Source organism: Alexandromys fortis, unplaced genomic scaffold (genome assembly GCF_014885135.2).
Source record: "Alexandromys fortis isolate MF-2015 unplaced genomic scaffold, M_Fortis_MF-2015_v1.1 scaffold_4, whole genome shotgun sequence".
In the NCBI taxonomy this organism is placed as follows: domain Eukaryota; kingdom Metazoa; phylum Chordata; class Mammalia; order Rodentia; family Cricetidae; genus Alexandromys; species Alexandromys fortis.
The window spans coordinates 20,538,934-20,559,503 of NW_026067944.1; the positions used below are offsets into that span (position 1 = coordinate 20,538,934).

Sequence of the window (20,570 nt, forward strand, 5' to 3'; positions counted from 1 at the left end):
GCTTCTGTGAATCCTTTGAATAAGGATAGCATTTGTGAGTCAATAGATTAATAAAGTCGCCATCATTAGCTGCTGCTTTGCACTACCACATAGAATACATTTGGACTTATCAAAGGCAGAGACACATAGGTGGCACAGGCTTCCTTGGGGCATCACCTGTTCAATGACAGCATTTACAACATCTTATTTTTAGTGCATTTAACTATGGTTTGCCCCATGTAGCAAATCAAAATATATAATCTATATTTCAATTATAGTTGAAGAAGGGTGATTAATTTATTCGTATATGATAAGTGTCAGTCTTGATAGTTAGGACATAATTTTTAAAAAAAGTATGAGTATATATACTTCATGGAGTATATATACTGTAAAAATATTATTTGCTATTTACCTAGAATTCCAATTTAACTGTGGGTTCTGTGGGGTTTATTGTATGGTTGGTTGTTTTTCTGGCAAACTTACGTTAAAGATTGAAGCTTTTAGGGGTATGAAGTGTGTGTGTGTGTGTGTGTGTGTGTGTGTGTGTGTGTGTGTAAAGAGAGAGAGAGAGGGGGGTTCATCAGTTAAGAATGTTTGCTGCTCTGCCAGAGGACCAAAGTTCAATTTACAGCATCCATTTCTGGCCACTCACAGCCATCTGTAACTCCAGCTATCAGGTACAGGAAAGCCTCAGGTGGCTTCAGCAATCACTGATGGAGGAAGGTCATTGGTTAAGTAATAAAGAAACTGCTTGGCCTCATAGGTTAAAACATAGGTAGGAGGAGTAAACAGAACAGAATGCTGGGAGGAAGAGGAAGTGAGCTCAGAGGCCATGCTCCCCGGGCAGACACAATGAAGCAAGCCGCCAGGTCAGACATGCTGAATTTTTCACGGTAAGACAGGTGCTACACAGTTTATTAGAGATGGGTTGATCAGGATGTCAGAATTAGCCAGTAAGGGCTAGAGCTAATGGGCCAAGCAGTTTTTAAAAGAATACAGTTTCCGTGTAATTATTTCAGGGCATAAGCTAGCAGGTGGCCGGGGTGCTGGGGACACAGCCCCACCACTCCTATTACAACAAATCACCATCACACACATGGTACACACAGAAAACACACATACATACACACACAAAAAAAAGAGAAAATAAGAATGACTCCCTCCCTCCTGCCCCCACATCCACACCCAGTTAGATTGCTTTCACTAACTTCATAAATATGATTTCCTGGTCTTTATTCGATGACTTTTAAGAGAACTCTGCCCTAAAGCACAGAAGCCCAGACGTTGGGCTCCTGTCTAAGCTACTTCAATATATCATATTAAATATTAAAATTAGTTATGTACCCAACACTCCAGCTGAAGTATTTATGCCTCTCTGGCAACATTCTACCATGTTGTCTGTACGATTGCACTAGTAGACTTCAGATACTACGGGTATCAGTTGTTCCTCTCTGAACACTAGGCTGCTCACTCACTTGAAAAAAACAGAGGATTGGATTCAAAGTGTTTTTCCCAAGGGTCCTAACAATTCCTCTCCGGGCTTCTCTGAAATGAGGGTTTCACTAATTCTCCCATTTACCTTATGAAGTCTAAATTGTTTCTATTTCAAATTAATCCTTTTTCTCTTGAAGTTTATAGTGCTTCGATTGTTAAATAATTAAAGATTATAGTACTTAGAAATTTCACCTCTAAAAGATATGTTTGCCAACCCTAAATTCATCAAGGGTGAAAGAAAGTACACAGATTGTTTTTTCCTCCGCTCCTCCCCCACAGTCCCCTTAACACAGATTTCCTGCAGATCGCGAGCTCAGATGCTGTGCGCATGAAAGTGCTGAGGATGTTGAAACAATCCCACCGTGGCGGGTTCTGACTGATGGAAATAATTTTGCTGGGAACTGAAGCCATCGCCCGGGTTTGAGCCAGACAGCTTCTGGTTCTCTACCGCCATCTAGTGGCAACATGGTCACACACAGCTGCCTCAACGTGGTAGTTCGGAGCTGAGATTTTAAAATATTGCTATAAATCAAATGGATGAATTGTTTTATTCTTGTCACCACAGTAAAGGGGGATTTACAGAGTGTTTCAACAGATAATATGTGATAAATGTTAATAAAAGTTAAATATGACACAATGACAGACGTTAGCATTTAAACGGTATAAATGTGTGCAATTTAATCCCTTTATGATGTTCAGATGTAAACTTGAGCGATGAAGGAAAAAAATGCAATGTACTCTCACGTGTGAAAAAATAAAAGTTTTCCTACGTCCTCTGCTCTTGTATCGTGGTAAAGATTATTTATGAAATAACGTTATCAAAGCTGAGGAAAAGCAGCAAAATAATGTTCTCCTAAATGTGGAGTTGGGAAGGCTGCTCAGCGTATTTAACCGTTTGTCTTCAATTAGAGTTGAGCTTTAGACTCATTATTACTTATAAATGCAATGTGGTGCTTAATGAATGTTGAATAATATTTAGTTTTTAATGTCCTATAATCTGGAACTTTCTCCAAATGGCATAATAGTGTGTTTAATTGTGTGAATCTAAAGTAAAAATAAATTTCTCTAATGAATAAAATAAAATCTTTCCAAAGTAAGACTTTTCCCCCATTAAAGCTATTTTTCCTGAATAACAATTAAGGGGGGGAGGAGGATTCTAATGTTTTCACATTCCCCAGTTCTCTATTTTAATTTAAAGTGCCAACATTATTATCAAGTGCTTAGGGATTGCAAACAAGAGATATTTAAACGGGATGCCTGTGTCTTAATATACTTGTGAGCCAACTGAGAAATACCCTATTTCTTTTCAGGGTGGGAAAATCCCTATACGGTGGACGGCCCCAGAAGCTATTGCCTACAGAAAATTCTCTTCAGCAAGTGATGCCTGGAGCTATGGCATCGTCATGTGGGAGGTGATGTCCTATGGAGAGAGACCATATTGGGAAATGTCCAACCAGGATGTAAGTACATGGACTGCAAGCACAATGCCTTTGGGTGGGAAAGTCCTCTTCTTTCATCACAGTTAACAGGGTGAGCTGGGCTTTGTTCCTTGCCTGATATACATCTTCTCTAGGACACTCTCAGTGTTCTAAGGCAGCAAGACAATGCTTACCTACAGTTAAACAAAAGAGAGAGTAATGTTGACTTCTTACTCATTTCTTCCACGGAGCAATACAGTGCAGCGCTGCAAAATCCATATCAGCCTATGATAGATAACACTGAGAAGAAGAGAGAACGCTTTCAGGCGATGCACTATCAGTGGATGTCATCTCTCAAGGTTCATTTGAGATGCATAATCTTTTTTCCGATCTCTCTTTTTGTTTTTTGTGGGTTTTTTTTTTTTGCTTCTGTTTTATCTGTAGCAATTACATTTGTGGTTGATAACATTACAGAACCGAACAGTTCATACACTCAGCCTCTATGATCTGCCCACAGTCATAGAGACAGCATTCAGAATTACAGATATCCCAACGTTGCAAGTGCGGGCAAGGTCAGAGCAGACCTTGTATTCTCTTACCGCTGCCTCATCTCAGAAGCCAAGTTTGTCTAATTAGCTTGCCTTCTTCAATGCCCCCTGAGGGCTTCTAAAGCTATAGTGATGGGGAAGGAGCACTGATGTGATTTTGACCGTCTTCACATGCAAAGATAGCGATGCGACTGTAGTCATCCCTAACCACACTCAGAGCATAGCACTGCAGCATCACATTCCTTTGTTCCTGTGTAAAGCTTACAACCTCCCGACAAACCCCCATACCTCTCACTACACTACACACTACAGTACACACTACAGATTATTCACATTTCACAAGACTTGCTTTATTTTGTTTGTTGAGACAAGACAGGGCCTCTCTATGTAACTCTAGCTGTCCTGCAACTCACTTTGCGTAGCCTGGGCTGGCCTGAATCCAACTCAAGTGATCTTCCTGCTTCTACTTCCCAAATACTGACATTTCATATTCAGGCATAAACTTGGTTAGATTTTGGGCACAGTTGATACTTCTGCTGACATGGAGTGTGGCTTTTGCAGCTGGTTCTTACTTCGTTGTGTGGGTATGTGCTGACTGATCATGGGGAATTTCAATACCAGATACCTATAAAGCAGCAGTCACATGAGCTTCACAGTCATTGTTCTCCAAGGCACAACATCAAACACAAAGCCACATTAGCAGGGTCCCCCAGAACATCTGGAACATCTGGTCTTTCACACAGAATGTGCTGCGCCAGCAACCTCTGTGACATACTCAGCATTGGAGCATTTTAGAGCTGTGTCATTTGGCTAGAATCCTCTATTCCCCAGAGGAGTTTTGTCTAATGGACCTCACAGCTCTTCGTGTTACCCTGTCACTGTGAGTGTGTGTGTGTGTGTGTGTGTGTGTGTGTGTGTGTGTGTGTGTGTAGCACGTGTCAGTTCATCAAAGCCTTTCCTGAACTTCCTGATGTTAAATTAAATTCCCAAACCGGAAATTTGACCCTTCACTCTCAGGACTTCCACTGTGAGTTGTGGTTTTGTTTTATTTTTATTGCTTATTTGTACTTCTTTTAAAAAAAAAAGAAAAACCAGCTAGATAATATCTTGTAAGCCCTAAATTCAGTCACTGTAATACCTGCTTTATTCTAAACCTAAATGTTGCTCATGTACGTATTCTAATTGAACAAAAATAAGCCATGCAAGCAAATCTCTAGAATCAAGTCCTCTTCAGCACCGTGTCTAGAGACACATGGTAATAATTCGAATGACTTGTTCAAAAATTTAGATTGTGGCCATAGTGAACTTTTAGAACAAGTCACAGCTGGAGAAAGCAAGGAATAACCGTGACTTCTATTTTGCTTTATTGGCTATTCATGCAGCTTCCACTTTGGGGTTAGTAATCTCCTGCCCTTAAGAAGTTTATGTTTTAACAGTTAAGAGAGAGACTGGAAATAAAATAAATAAGCAAAACATACAATATATGACTTGATACTACTGGGAGTGAAACAAAAGAGGAAGATAAGAAACATCAAGCTTAGATTTGATTTATTTTATAAAACACTTTCATAAAAGTCATTCACTTATGTTAATAAAGATCAGAGTTAATCTTTTTATTCGACATTAGAGAGAGTTATTCTAATAAAATTAGACCAAGAGAAAGAGCAATTTCCTGCATCTCTTGATCCCTAAATTTTCTTTCCTCTTGGGACACATTGCAGTCGCAGGCTTAGGAAGCATGACCATGATGATGTGGACTGTGACTCAATTATGCAGACCACTTAAGCTTTGAAAGTGCCTCAGGTTCGCGACTAAATAATATGAGAAAGAAACGTGCTGGGTTCTTGTTTGATGTGCCTTCTAATAGCAAGAGGCTGGTATTTTGTCTCTGAAGAGACACTGGTGGCACTTACTCCAGCAAAGAAAGATCCATGCTCTCCCTTTGCTAGTGTCGGACTCTCCCTCTTCTGCAGAGGTGCCAAAGCATGGGCAGAACTTTCATAGGGCAGATCAGGTACAAGTGAGGATGCCAGACCACAAGACAGATTGCTGAGGAGGACAGTTTCTGTGGAGAATGGCCCAAATGTGCCATTTCAGCTCAGACAACCAGATAAATTGTTCTTAATTGTTGCCTAGAGTAGTCCAGACCCTGTTGTCAGCCTCTCGCTGCCTGGATCATACCAACAGTTCACCCAGCAGTTCAGGCCATAGATCTTGATGATCAGCCTCCAAGATGACAGTTTAGAGAGTGATTTTGTTTATTAAGCCTCATTTGGCTGCCTGGATTCTATCTGGAACAGGAGAAAATCCTACAGCCAGGAATCACCTCCTGACACGGAGCCCACTTTTTGTTCTCGTCGTCAGGATGAACTTTTCTCCCCACAAAACCAAACTGGGGTCTCAGTCACTGTGGCTTTACTGTCCTTGTGGGCGACAAAAGAAAACTCAAGGAAGAATCTGAGACGAGGGAAGGGAAAAGTGGGGCTAGAGATGGGGAGACGAATCTTGAAGCCTTTAGATCAACACATTACCAGATGATAGCAGAGTGAGCTAAAGTCTTTTATGTGTTCCATGAATTCCATCTGCTGCTACAGGAATGGGAGCTGGAATTCTGTTTAGCAAAACATATTGAAAGTTATCATATCTGTGATGGACCCCATAGCCAGAATTTCCATTTAGAAGAAGAATTAGCTTAGTCAGAATTTCCTGACTACTCTGTGCAAGTGTTGTCCGTTCCCTTCTTGTTCTGCAGTCCTTATTCATTGGGCCAAGATATAATTTCACATTTGACCATTTCCAACCAAGCTACTTCCTAAGAAAAGTGATGAGACAGGAAATAAAAGTCCCAACTATGTTGTTCTGTTTCAATATTCTATATGCTTTTACCGCATTTTGGTGAGTTTTACAGAGCTGTGGGCACAGTTCAAATTGAACGTTACAGTGTTTTATGATTGTTAATGAGCTTAGGAAATTTCAGACAGTTTTTAGGAAATAGTTTTTCTATTCTGCAGACTATGGTGTATTTTATTACAATGAACAATTCTGAGTCTGCAGAATCTGTGTTAGTGAATAATATAATGTGTTTCCCAAAGGTCAGTGGAATTGTACATGAGGGAAGGGAAATGAGGGAAAAAAAAAGGCAGAATGCATAGAACTATCCCATAAAAAAATAACAAAATATAATAGCTAGTGCCAGATGCTGAGCCATTCAGCAAGCATTTATTAAACATGTGTCAATCACCAGGCCAGGTGTGCATGTGGGCCAAGGATGAGGAAAAGGAAAATCAATCCTCCACTGTGTTAAATGAAATAAACAAGAAGCAGTAAGACAGGTGATGAGCTCTCTCCCACACAAGAAAGTGAAAGAAGATCACGCAGTGTTAATGAGTGGAGTGAAACTTAGCTAGACTCTAGGAAGAAGAGCTAAACAGTACATGCGAGAACATCAAGCAGCAAGTTCCGAGTACCCAAACACAAGCAGGTCAGATAAACAAGGGCTAATGTTCTATTTAGCACACCTAAGAAACTGGTGATTATGTACTTTGGGTTTGAGGGGTTTGTTTGGTTTGGTTTGGTTTTTTAAAAAAAGAATTTATCTGTGTAGCCCTGTAGCTGTTCTTGGACTAACTCTGTAGACCAGGAGGCCATCAAACTCAGAGATCTGCATGCCTCTTCCTCCCGAAGGCTGGGACTGAAGGTGTGTGCCATCATGCCCAGCTTGACTACATATTTTGTAAAGAACTAGATGAAAGCACTTTGAAGATACCCAGAGCCAAGAAATGACAAGTAGTTGCAGAGACGGGGCTGTTAATTGTGCTGACTGGATGGAATTCTCCTGGATGGAATGCACCTGGATGGAATTCTCACTATATTCCATAAACACAAAAGAATGAACGGGACATATTTCTCACTTGGGGTATCCATTGTTTTGGTGTAGAGATGAAGTCCTAATACAAATCCTATACCCAGACCAGTTAGAATGACCTATACCAAGGGCATATGCTGTACCTTTTTTTAATGTAATAAAATATTGTATGACTACAATATAGTGATTTCAAATATACCCAGAAATCATGCAAACTACGCTTTCTGATTATTAATGGAAGAAACCTGACACAAGCTGTCTTGAACAAAAGATTTTTTTAAAAAAATCACAAAACAGCGGGTCGCGTAGCACATTGAATCTGTGCATGCAGGGTTTAGGGTTGGCCTGAGTTTCTAGAGTTTCTCTCGAATTACTCCATTCTCTGCTGTCTTGTACTCTGGAGCTCAGGATTCCAGCCTAGAAGGAGTAATATAATGAAACCTTACTCAAATTCTGAAGGCAATCCAATGTTAGCGAAGACTCTGGCTAGCTTTGTAAGGCCTCTGTTCAACCCCAACCTAAAGCTCCCTCAGGGAAGTGAGTGCAGTGGTTAACCATGCCAACCTTCTCCATTCCAAGGTGATGGAGCACTGTGATTGCAAATTTTCCTATAGTCAGATGGAATGAGAGGAGGATTCCAAGTTGAAAGTAGTTGTGCAGCTAGACAATGTATGATGTTTTTCTGTTTGTTGTTTAGTTTCATTTCTGTTCATCCCTTTGAGATATTTGTCAAGAACAACATTATTGTAGCCTCGCTTTTGTGAGACACCAAATGTTAATAGGGTTTTTGTGATTTTTTTTTCACATTTAACCTGCATTTATTCTCTAGGCCCAATGGATAAGGCATGGCTCACAATGACTATCACAGAAAGGAAAATGCCCAATACAGCAGCGGCACAAGATTTCTGGATATCATGTCCTGGGGAAGATAATGGAGGCAAAATGAGTAATGGGACTCAAAAACCTCATCCCCCATAGTTTTGTGGTGTGATGCATCAAATCTTGAACTGTATAACTCTAAGTGTATGTACCTACCAATCCCCATGCCCTCGTGATCAGGAGCCAAGGTACTCTAGCTCTGGTCACTGAAAAGGACCAGAAAATGGCACTATCAATCATATCCGACCTTTTCTCGTTCTCCATGATGAAGTAACAGAGATAGTACTGGCCATGTTACTCCTTCTAAATTGATACCTGTAGTCCTAGTTAACTCAATGGCACTTTTGTGTTGTAAGGAGGGCCGCTTGTTGGTTTCTAGCCACCCAGCTAGCTTAGACCCAAAATAATCACACAGAAACTGTATTAATTGAAACACTGCTTGGCCCATTAGCTCTAGCTTCTTATTGGCTAACACACATCTATTAATCTGTGTAACGCCATGTTGCAGAGGTTTACCAGTAAAGTTTCTGCATGTCTGACTCTGGCAGCTCCATGTCATCTCTCTGATGCTGCCTTCTTTCCTCCAGCTTTCAGCCTAGCTTTCCCTGCCTACTTAAGTTCTGTTTTGCTATAGGTCCAAAGCAGTTTCTTTATTCATTAATGGTAATCACAGTACACAGAGGGGATTCCTACATCACTTTTGCTTCTAGCTTAGGTGAACATGGACTCCCCTGGCAGGTCTTACTCTTCTGTTTCCAAATGTGCTCCATTGTCAACCACAGTGAGGCAGTGACTAGCCACATACCTGATGTGAGATATTACAGGATAAAATGTTGATTTTAGATGGTGATACTGAGAAAGTGACTTCTTGGCTTGAGGTAAGAGTGATCTGAGATATGTTTTAATTTGATAGATCCTCAGAAAGAGGATAGTCTCATACAGGATCTGATCACTTGCAAAGCTCCCCTGAAAATAACTACAGTAAATAAGTGAGTAAGGCAATCAATCAATCATAGTCAGCTACAATGCTTAGAGATAATTTTCTTGTAGCCAGGGTGGGAGTTGTATTCCAAGCTAATAACAGGACAAATTGAAAAGACTAGTAGACCTGCAGGGTCTCCCGACATCAGCAGCATCAGTACTTGTGGTGGGGGTCTGTTCTGAACACTGGGGTTGATGCTTACCAGCAGTACAAGCCTCTACATACTAGATTCCAGTAGCAATCCCCTACTGAAATAAGAACAACAACAACAAAAAGTCTATGGTTAGTGACTTGTTAGAGGTGGAGGACAAAATTACCTCCACATAAGAACTACTAATAAAATAGCTAGGAAGTTCGGAGTTACAATCCAAGGCCCATGGCTGACTGAACACTTGGGCAAGCAGATTAAGCTTTCTGGTATAGCATTTCTTGGAGTTCAAAATAACCAGCTCTAGACATTGAAGAAACAAAAGATAACTCATATATACCACCTGCTACATACAAATCTATCATGAGTAGTAAAAGCCTGGATTTTATGGATTTGATAGAAATCACCTATTTTTGTTAGACACAGATTTTTTTATGTATTTTAAGTATCGAACTTTATTGGTCCATTAAGATATCAAACCACAAATACATGAAGAACATTGTGATAACAGGATAAATATTTAAAACAAACAATAATTTAAAACATGAGAAGGGGACTGGAGAGATGGCTCAGTGGTTAAGAGCACTGGCTGCTCTTCCAGAGGTCTTGAGTTCAATTCCCAGCAACCATGTGATGGCTCACAACCATCTGTAATGAGATCTGGCACCCTCTTCTGGCATGCAGGCATATATGCATGCAGAATGTTGTATACATGATAAAAAAAAAAAAAAGAAAACATGAGAAGACTGAATCTTTACCTGTCAATATGAACCTTGTGTTTAAAGCAACAAAATTTCCTACTTAAAACTAGAAATCAGGGTGCTGAAGAGAAGGCGAACAGAAAACAACAACTTTAGATGATTAGCTCATTGAAACTTCAAGGTAATTCTCTTGGGTGGATGCCATTATTGTCCCCATTTCTAAGTAAGAGAAGTGGAGCTTAGAAAGGACCAGTGATCGACCCAGGTTATTGGGGAGCCATGAAATTGAATTTTATGTCACTGCTTAATCCAGAGTGCCTGCTTTTGCTGCTAATCTGTAAAGCAGACGTTCAGGATTCCAAGGAGTCCACATTCCACCACAGCTCTACCTAATGAGGCCAAAGCATCGTTAATTATGCATGCTACCCCATTACACAGAAGTGTTTGCATTCCTCCCTGCTTGCAGCGGGATGCAGGCTGACCTATCGCTGTTGAGAAATGGAAAGCCTCCTTGAGGCTTTTTGGACCTCGATGTTAAAATTTTATGAAATGTTCTCTCTTGTTGCTACGTTTCTTACAAACAATTTAGTCAAATTTTCATGAATGGCAGAACTATCCCATCGCCTGAAACATTTCTCAGGTAGATTGAAGGTGGGGGGGGGGATGTCTAGCTGCATTAAAGCATGTGAAGTTTATCTTCCATTTTCGTAAGGTAGGTCAAGGTAATGTGTGTTATTTTGAGCCAAATCCAAAATCATTGTAATTTACTACATAATGAGAATCCATTGTGGGTGAGCAAGGCTCCAAAGATGGCACCAAGGGCACCACATTTCTTCACGCTTGTACCAGGTAATGAGCTTCACGGGACTGGGGGAAGGGGACCAAAATATGAACAGCAGGAAATAACCAAACCCACAGAGTCAGTAGGTGGGGAAAAGGCCTGCTTCGTTTAAATGAGAAGCGGCTTCGGGAGCAATAATGATCTGACTGCCAGACTAAGAAGAAAAGCCTTGACGCAGAGCAGCAGAAGCCTCCTGGGTGAGCTATCACTTAGGCTTTGCCACGAAACTCATCTGTTTTCCTCAGAGGAAAGACATCAGGGAACACGGACGCATCACTTGAGGCCACAAGAAGCATAATGCTACCGCCGTGGTTGGGTTTGTCCTCCTCACTTTAGAAAAGCTTTTTGTGTGATAATAATGACTTTCCCTGTACGTGACTTTCTGATGTACACTGCTCACTAGATGGGGGGACATGGGAGGCATCTTCCAGGTCTTTATTTTTGGAAGTGGTGTGGTGTAAAACATCTTTCAGAAATTGAAGAAAGAAGTATGTTTCCTGTATTTCCTGATTGCCCTCCTCATTCTATAACCCTTCTCAGCTAAGGGTCAGCACCACAGCCAAGACTGGGGGATGGCCAGAACTCACTTTCCTAGACATGCAGTGTGGTTTTATGACTCGAGCAGTCCAGTCCATTTCAATTTTTTTCTCTGATTAGATTTTCCAAACTCGACTGTGTTATGTAATGGTCTCTGTGTAATGACCTGTGTAAGATACAGTAAATTGCTAAAAACCCATTCCTATTATTTCAACCTTCCATTTTACAGAGGGGATTTTTGCCTTGATTTGAATATATATTCTACTGAAGCAATTTTCAAAATGGTCTTCGTTTTCTCAGCTTTTCGGTAATTCACACTCTTGGTGCACGGGCATTTGGTTGATAGACACCATTTTAACTAAATGAACACTAATTGTACCTGCAGGATGGATGCCTGCTTCAGAAACAAGAATAATAGGGAATGCAAAAAAAAAAAAAAAAAAAAAAAAAAAAAAAAAAAAAAAAAAAAAAAAAAAAAAAAAAAAAAAAAAAAAAAACCTCAATGACTCATCATTGCTAAACAATTCAGTCAGTAAAGTAAGTAGAGGAACCCAGTAACTTGTTACCACAACCATGGAAGTTTTAAGAAAAAAATATAGTTTTTATTTTATAACTACATGATCAGAAAACTAGATATCCTACAGCATCTACAGTGTCTTTACACACACACATGCAGAATCAGCTACACTTCTGATTTCTACTCAAAAGAAATGTATTTGCCATTTTTGGTTGTCAGAATTTTTATTTTTGTTCCCTGGGGTCATTGACACAGAGTTTACTTTAAAGTCTCCTTTCCGTCTGTGCTCAGCCACTTTTTCTTTAAATGGTTTTTGTGGGCCAAGGAACTGTAATATTAAAAGTTGCCCGATATGCTTCTGAATTCAAAATAAGGTTCGGAAGAAGAAAAGTTTACTTTTCCCCCCAAGGGAGACTTGGGATTTGAGAACTTGTCCTCTTTAAAAAAAAAAATTCAAATAAATTAGTTTGGGACTTAATCTGTATATTTCTAAAAGCAGGGTAAACCACAATAAGGAAACTGGCAAGTAAAAAATTTGTGTTTTTGCCCAAATCTTCCTCTATTTTGTTAACAAGGCATATCCTCCATCCCAGTCTGCTCTCTAGTTTCCATATGGTGACATCCGGAGCTCTCTACTAAATGCAGGGGAGCCCTAAATTTAGGTAGTTAGCAAAGTTCCTTCAACTTCAGACTGTCTGCAGACGTAGCTTCTGGTGCAAAATGTCCAATTGCAGGCACACCTGGGTTATTATTTCTTTATCAGTAGCACAGCCCTGTTTGCGGATGTCAAGGTCTTCAATGTTTCTTTATTGTCACTGTTACAAGGTAATATAAAGTACAGAAAAGGCATCACTTACTTCTGGTCCCAGAAGCGACTTTCCTTTACTTTTCTTTATTAAAAAATAATTACATCATTTTCCTCTATTCCCTTTTCTTACTCCAGCTCTTCCCATGCCTCCCACACATACCTCACTCCCTCTCCAAGTCCTGGCTTTCTCTTCTTTCATTGTTCTATACTTTCAAGTACATAAATACAACCGGCTGAGTCTATTCAGTACCACTTGCAGTACCTATAAAGTAGAGAGCTCCCATCTACTGCCACTGTGAGGTGGGAGCAGAGCAGGCACCATTATGATGAGCAAGTGTGTGGGAGAAAAGTGGGAAAGAAAGAAAAGCAGAACAGCTTGAGCAATGTGAAGAGAGGCAGCTCTGGAGATGTGAGGCTAGAGAGGAACAGCCTGACTGACGAGAGGCCTGCAAAGCCATCAGAGGCCTTGGTGATGTCTGGTACCATGATGTCTATCATTGCGGGCATTTCTGGGTCTGTGGCCATGCAGCAACAGTGGTCAGGGTCAATGTCCTTGGCCCATGTTACCACCAAAGGCCATTCGGTTATTCTTGGTCTGGCCACGTGGATGTCCAAGAGCTGTGCAAAGCTGGCCTGGCCCCTCACCTGGCCAGGACAGCACAGAGTTTAAAATGGCTTTCCCTCAAGCTACCCCTAAAACATAGTTTTCAGAAGTCACAGAGCTGAAAATTGCAGCTCCATTGCTTGACTTGACAAGGCTTCATGCATGACAGTGCTGGGAAGAGATGAGCAGATTTTGAGGAGTTCATTTAAACCAGCTGAGAGACTGCAGCTGTTTCCTAATGACCAAAGCAAAGGGCTAGACTGAGCAGATCTGAGGTGAAGTCTGAGATCCAAGATGAAGTGATGTACAACAGAAGTAATAAATATTGATATCTAGGGAGAAAATTGCCCTAGGGCTCCAGACGTGGAAGCCTTTGGAAGACAAGTACCATGATAGCTGGGATCACACAAGAAGAACACAACAAAGAGGACTCGGGGGCTAAACTTGGCAAATAAGTCGGGGAAATGGCTCAAGTGGCAGAAGAGAATATCTCCTCTAGTTCTGTGAGTAGAGAAGGCTGGGGTGAGGATGACATAAGTCTATTTTTGATTGATATTGACTTACCTACCAATTTGTTTATCTTCAGTATTCTTACCTACAGCATGGATAATGTACACGTGTATCTTTAAATGAGGTAAACTGTGTTCCCAGCTGATGACTTGGCATAGAATAAGTTCTCAAATATTGTATGTGTGTGCATGTGTGTGTCTGTGCATGTGTGTGTGTGTGTGTGTGTTAAATCTGAAACCCAAGAGCTGATGAAAACTGGACAAATGGGCCAGAGATGTGCCTCAGTCAGTAAAGTACTTTCCATATAAACATAAAGGCCCGAATTCAGAACTCCAGCACCTAGGTAGAAAGCCAAATGTGTCAACACACATCTGTAACCCAGTCCTAGGAAAGCCAAGACAGGAAGACCTCATGAAATAGCTGGTCAGAAAGTCTCAGTGCATTGGTGAGCACTAGGCTCAGTGAGAGACCATGTCTCACAAAATAAGGTGGAGATCAATTTAGAAAGATAATGACATTGACCCGGCCTCCCTAAGTATGCACACACACACATACACACACATTCACAAGTTCATACACATATAACACAGATACACATATACAAACACACCAGATTCATTGTCACTCAAGTCCCCAAACTACTTTTCTTCCTAAGTCCTTCACCAAGCCCAAAACTTAGGAATTACTATTATCTCTCGCATCCACTGACAATCTCCTTTAGACTTTCCACAGTGAACTTTTTTAAAAGCAAAGATCTAATATCATTCACTTGCTAAAACTGTTTTCTTCTTTGTTGAAAGTCTAAATTTGCAAGTATCAATATTTGTTGCATCACTAGTTACAGTAGCTAAGGTGTGGAACCAAACCTAGGTATCCATCAACAGGTGAGTATATAAAGAAAATGTGGTATATTTTTCAACCATAAAGAAAAAGGTGATCTCCATTTCAGAAAAAATGGATATGACTGAAGATAATTATCTTAATCAAATTAGTCAGCCTCAGAAAGACAGATATAGCATGTTGCCTTTTATTTGTGGATTCCAGATTTGCATATGCATATATACATATGTGTGTATGTATAAATTCACATATGCATACATGACTTGAAAGTAGAAGTTAAACTGTCTAGGGAGAGTAAAAGGTGGTAATGAGAGGGTATGGGGCAGGTAAGAAGGGTAGGGATCATGTTAATAATATTCTCAAAGTACATTAGATACATTAATATGCACTTGACTTCATGAAACCCAATACCATGTACAATAAATATGTATCAATTAAAATATAATTAGTGAAAAGTGAAAGTTTAAGTTTATAATATACAAAAGCACTAATGATGTAAGAGATAAATATTTTATCTCTTATGCAGTTTTAGATTTTTTTAAGACTTTTCCATCCACACAAATCTACTATAGGTGGCATTTGCTATGAGTCCCCACTTGGCCCTGCAAGCTTCCACACAGCCTGTATGTTCACCGCCCCCGAGCAGCCATCCTACGGCTGGGCTAGGTACTACTGGTGCTCCCACAGACTTCTGTTTTAGATGACACTTGTCATACTCACAGGCATTTGTCCCCTTCACTAGATTACACACTTCTGAATCACAGATATTAATCATACTAGAATTACAAACAGGACACTTTAAGTGATTATATAAGTGATATATAATAGATAAGTGATATCTGTTTGGGTGAAAAATATCAAATATCCATTAGGAATATACTTTTGTGCATCTAGTTTCAGGCTGCTTTTGAAGTTAGAGTTTTTAGATGTATGAGCAACTTTACGTGAGTCTCTTCTTTTCTGTGATTAGGTGTCTGAGCTATAAAATGATGATAAGAACTGTAGCTCCTCCATAGGTCTGACACAAAGACAAAAATAACAAGCGCGCATCATTGGTAATAGGATTTTGGAAATGGGACTCAAGAGCTCTCGATAATTAGCTGGGTGCTCTCCTGCCGTCACCATTGTTGTACTGCCATTGCTGTTGTTCTACAAGACGGATTCCGTTCAGGTTAGACAGCTGTCTTGTGCCAGGATTTCAAAATAAATTTCATAAGCTGATGTGTTAAAGAACAGAGAAAACTTAAAAGACCAAGAGGTCAGCAGGAAGGAGAATTATGGGACTCCTATCCTCCGATTGCCCCAGAGACAGCTATGTAGGAACTGACACTCTGCTGCACACGTAAAGGCAAAATTTCCATACAGCAATACCACAGTCTTTTCTCTTAGAGAAAAAGCATCAACACTGAGGGAGTTCACTGCCTGATAGATGTCAAGCGGTGTGTCTGAGTTTTTATTGTTAACCATTTCCTTGGGTTCTCTAGAAGAGTCTTGGGAAAATATAGGTCTCTCGAGGGGCAAGAGGAAGATCACAATCAAACGATGAATATAATAAAGTTCTTTCTTAAGGACTGTCACCTGAATGGTCTAAGAAAACAATAAGATTTGGGGTAGTGTCAGTTGATGACATTTTTTGTAAATTACTCTTGCATTCTTCAGGACTTCAAATGCTATCATGCTTTCCCCAGAGTCTATTTGAAATAGTTAGATATTCCAAATTTTAAAACAAGTGTGTTCCTCTATCAAGACAAATCAAAAGTGTTTCAATAATTTCTGTTTATATCATTAGCATTTACTACTACGTCTGACGCTATTCTAAGTGAAAAGAATGAAAAATCCAGAGGTGTAATTCCTGCATTTGTGTATACATAGCCTGAGGAAAAAGCAATAGAAAAAGAAATAAAATAAAAGTAATAGATGCAATAGTAGAGGTATGCATAAGACTCAGAAACATAACTGGGTAGTAGTGCTGTATGCCTTTAATCCCAGCACTTGGGAGGCAGAGGTAGGTGGATCTCTGTGAGTTTGAAGCCACCCTGTTCTACAAAGTTAGCTCCAGGATAGCTAGAGCTGTTACACAGAGAAACCCTGTGTCAGAAAAATCAAAACAAATAAACAAACAAGAAATTCAGAAACATTCAGAAATAATGGCTCAGTTAATTAAACATTACATTTTATAGACTACAAAGTATTTTTTAATTAACTGAGAATACTAAGTTTAGCGCCCAGATAAAAACACTGAAAACAGATTAACATGTGTAACAACAAAGGGTAACATGGTAAGCAGTATTAATGTTTTCTTCATGGTATAAAATTTAACAGGAAAATATTCTATCATGAAAATCAAAACCAGTATCTAAGGAATAGCAGAGAAGACATCTGGAAGTCACGAGGATTAAATACAGGTCCTAATTCTGCTGCATAATAACATGTGAATCTAGGCAAGTCTCCCTGCCTCTCTTTTTATGATGTTAAAAAGTAGTGATAATAGTAACCACCATACTGGGTAATTTTAGGAAGTAAACAAAAAAGTATAAGGACCAAGCAAATAGAAAGTGTTCAATAAAGGCAACCTTTTCCTCCCAATATGACCTCACTTGCCAATGTCTTATTTTATGCATTTATCCTCACATAACTATGGCAAATTGGCTCTCATGCTCCCAGGGAACAACCTCAAAATTGTTCTCTAAATCATTCTGTCCTATTCTTATAATTACTTCCAGAAACCATTCACAGTAGTTTTGATTGATTTCAAGCATTTTTATCCATTTGTATTTCACTAAAACATGCAACAAAGTGACTTTATCTCAAGACCATTTGGTACCAAAAGCAGTCAGGAAGGAAGGAAGGAAGGAAGGAAGGAAGGAAGGAAGGAAGGAAGGAAGGAAGGAAGGAAGGAAGGAAGGAAGGAAGAAAAGAGAGATGAAAAACAATAATATTCAATAATGTAACATAAAAAGATAGTAAATATTAATATCCATAAAGATTAAAGTATTCTGGGACTGGAAGAAATATCCATGAGTAAAATGCCTGCTACTCAAGCATGTGAACCTGAGTTTGGAGCCCCAGCATCATGTATGAAGTTGAGTATGACAAGAACATATCAACACCCCCAGCACTGGGATGGAAGAGAAAAACTTGGATGGCAGGGACTCAGTAGCCAGCTAATCTGGCCAAGCTCCAAAATCAGTGCGAGACCCCGCCTCAAAATCATAAGGTAAGCAATGATAGAAGAAGATAGCTGAAGTCAATGTCTGGCTTCCTCATACCCCTGCACAGGACATTGGATGCACACATGCAAAGTATTACGGTCACAAAAATATCCTAAGAAATTCTTTGATACTGAAAGAGTTGAAAGTTAGCAATTAAGAGGATCCTAAAGAGATATTAATGCTTCTGTTTTACAAATTGCATCTGACATATATTTAGAATATTTTAGTCTGTCAAATGTGTCAATTTAAGAATAAATTAAAATGAGATGTCAGTATTAAAAAAAAAAACTTCATAGAATACATGTAGATGGTCCTGCAATAGAACTCTTAACAAATCAAGGTTAACATTGAGTTTTATATTTTGGTTCTTGTTAGGGGGTGGATTTGATTGATGTCTGTTTTAAATATGTTTGATCCTCAGCTTCCCTGCTTTAAAATTGGTTAAAAAATTATTCCCCCATAGATGATGTAAGAATGAAGGTTCAAATGACTACCTTTGATCTGTTCTTCAAAAGCTAATCTATATGAATTCAGAATTGATTTTTTTTCCATCTCAAGGAAATTCCTCATGGTAGGAGCTGGCAGATAATACTTTCAACAAGGAAATGGCCTATGTGGCATAGCCTTAGGTAGATTCTAACCACCAGGCAGTCATCCCCTTGTCATTCTTAATTCTTACGTGGATTCCTTTATCTAGAGCTAGACAGGAAGTGGGAGTTTAAAATAAATTAAGTGAACTAAAATTAATCCAGATCAAAATTTCAATCCCTCAGCATTGCTAGCTACACAGTGGCCACACACAACTAGTCAGTACCATGTCCTACAGAGAGAGCCACTCTCTCACCAGAGGACAACCTAGACGGCACTCAGATGAATGCTCCTGTGTTTTTAGGCCTTGATTCTCACCTCTGTTAGCATTTCATACTATGAACTACCTTAGGGCTTATGGCAAAACTATTTCACTGCCAGGTTAGTGTCAGAATAAAGAAAAATCCAAAGTCAATGAGGAGATCCAAAATAAACAACAAAGAGAGAACAATGGGCTTAAAAAAACACACTGACTTTATTATAAGTAATCTTTCTGATGTTGGCATCAGGGTTTCAGATAGTCCAGCAAATGTACACAGAAGCTGTTTTTTCAGAGTGTGAAGATATAGCTTAACTATGTGTACACCAGCAGCGTATACTTACAGCACATTTTCTCCCCAGAAGGGGCAGCAGATGCTATTGAGTTACGAGCACTTCCTGTTCAGAACTTAGATATTTAGCTTTGCTTGGGCCCTGCGTGGCATCTTAAGTATTTTTCATGCTTGCTGGTATTCTGGTTTTCACTGCTTAACATATAAAGATGCTATTGCTTAACACACCTCTTGTCACCAAAGTAAGAGAGTGATCTGTGTATGTTTGCATTTAGGTTATTTTGTCCATTGAAGAAGGTTACAGGCTTCCAGCTCCGATGGGCTGCCCACCGTCTCTACATCAGCTCATGCTCCATTGCTGGCAGAAAGAAAGAAACCACAGGCCAAAATTTACTGACATCGTCGGCTTCCTTGACAAACTGATCCGCAATCCCAGTGCCCTTCACACGCTGGTGGAGGACATTCTTGTGTAAGATGCATAATTTAGGTCTTTCTTCTCCTGACAATCATAATTTCTTTTGGGCCACAGGCAAGAACAACAGGTAGAGGGAATGAGTTTGCCCTTGGTAACTATCTCATCACTGACCCTGTATAAACCTTATTTTGTTTATCAGCTGAACAGATAAATTACTAACATGGAAGAAAAATATGGATTTTCACAAGAAAAAAAGAATCCCCCTTCTTTTGTCTCTGCATCTAATCTGTCTGCATTACTTTATTTACATTTCTCTTATGTGAATCTTTGATATTTATGTCTTTCTTTACTGATCCCTCTTTATTTTTATGAGTAGAATTTTTGTGCCTGAGTATGTCCACTCTAATTTTCTTTCCATTCCGTGTTCCATCCCTCTATTTGAAATGGCGAACAGACAGGGTAATTTGTGAATCACCAGAAGTAAGGATTTTCCCCTCTAGTCTGATCCACACCTTGCTGTTGTTATTTTCCTCTCCCCAAATCAAAACAAGGTAGGCACTCATACACCATTCTGTAACCTTCAGTACAACCAAGAAAATTACTCACTTCTCTCTGAAGAACAATAAGGCAGAGAGGAACGGAAGCAAAAATAACCCTCATCTCCATCTGAAATATTACACTTAAAAATATCATCACTGTCTCCTTTTAGCCTAGATTATAAATAGCCAAGGCATACCTTCCTGCATCACAAGATGGCCACGGGATACACAGACACATCACTGTGGGTCACAGGTTCTAGTCAGTATAGAGTTTTAGTAACAATAAGACGAGGCTCTTTAAGGGCTGTTTGAAGCAGACCTCTTTTTACAGCAGATCACGAAAAGTTCACCTCTACATCACTAATTGGCAGCCTCAGCAAAATGAAGCCAAGCATGAAATAGCTAGTGATTCAAGTACTGCTGCAGTCCATCTCCTCTAAGCAGCCCAGCCTTCCTAAAGCTGTGAGCAAAACGCCCAGAAAAGAAGAACATGTCGGATTTTATTAGAAAGGCAATGGGTAGTCACTGAAGGATGTTTAAACAAGAGAATGGCGTGATTACAGTTGCACTTCTGGAAGACCCCTGGACTGTTGA

The 20,570-nt window shown here is 39.7% G+C and overlaps 1 protein-coding gene across 1 annotated transcript in view; it reads left to right on the forward strand.

The window, feature by feature from the left end:
- The window catches only part of Epha6 (EPH receptor A6), an 839,925-nt gene that overhangs the window by 808,722 nt on the left and 10,633 nt on the right, over positions 1-20,570 (forward strand). Inside the window, exons 15-16 of the mRNA XM_050149039.1 lie at positions 2,784-2,933; positions 19,298-19,491. Coding sequence (XP_050004996.1) covers positions 2,784-2,933; positions 19,298-19,491 — 344 coding nt within the window. The remainder of the gene's footprint in view (positions 1-2,783; positions 2,934-19,297; positions 19,492-20,570) is intronic.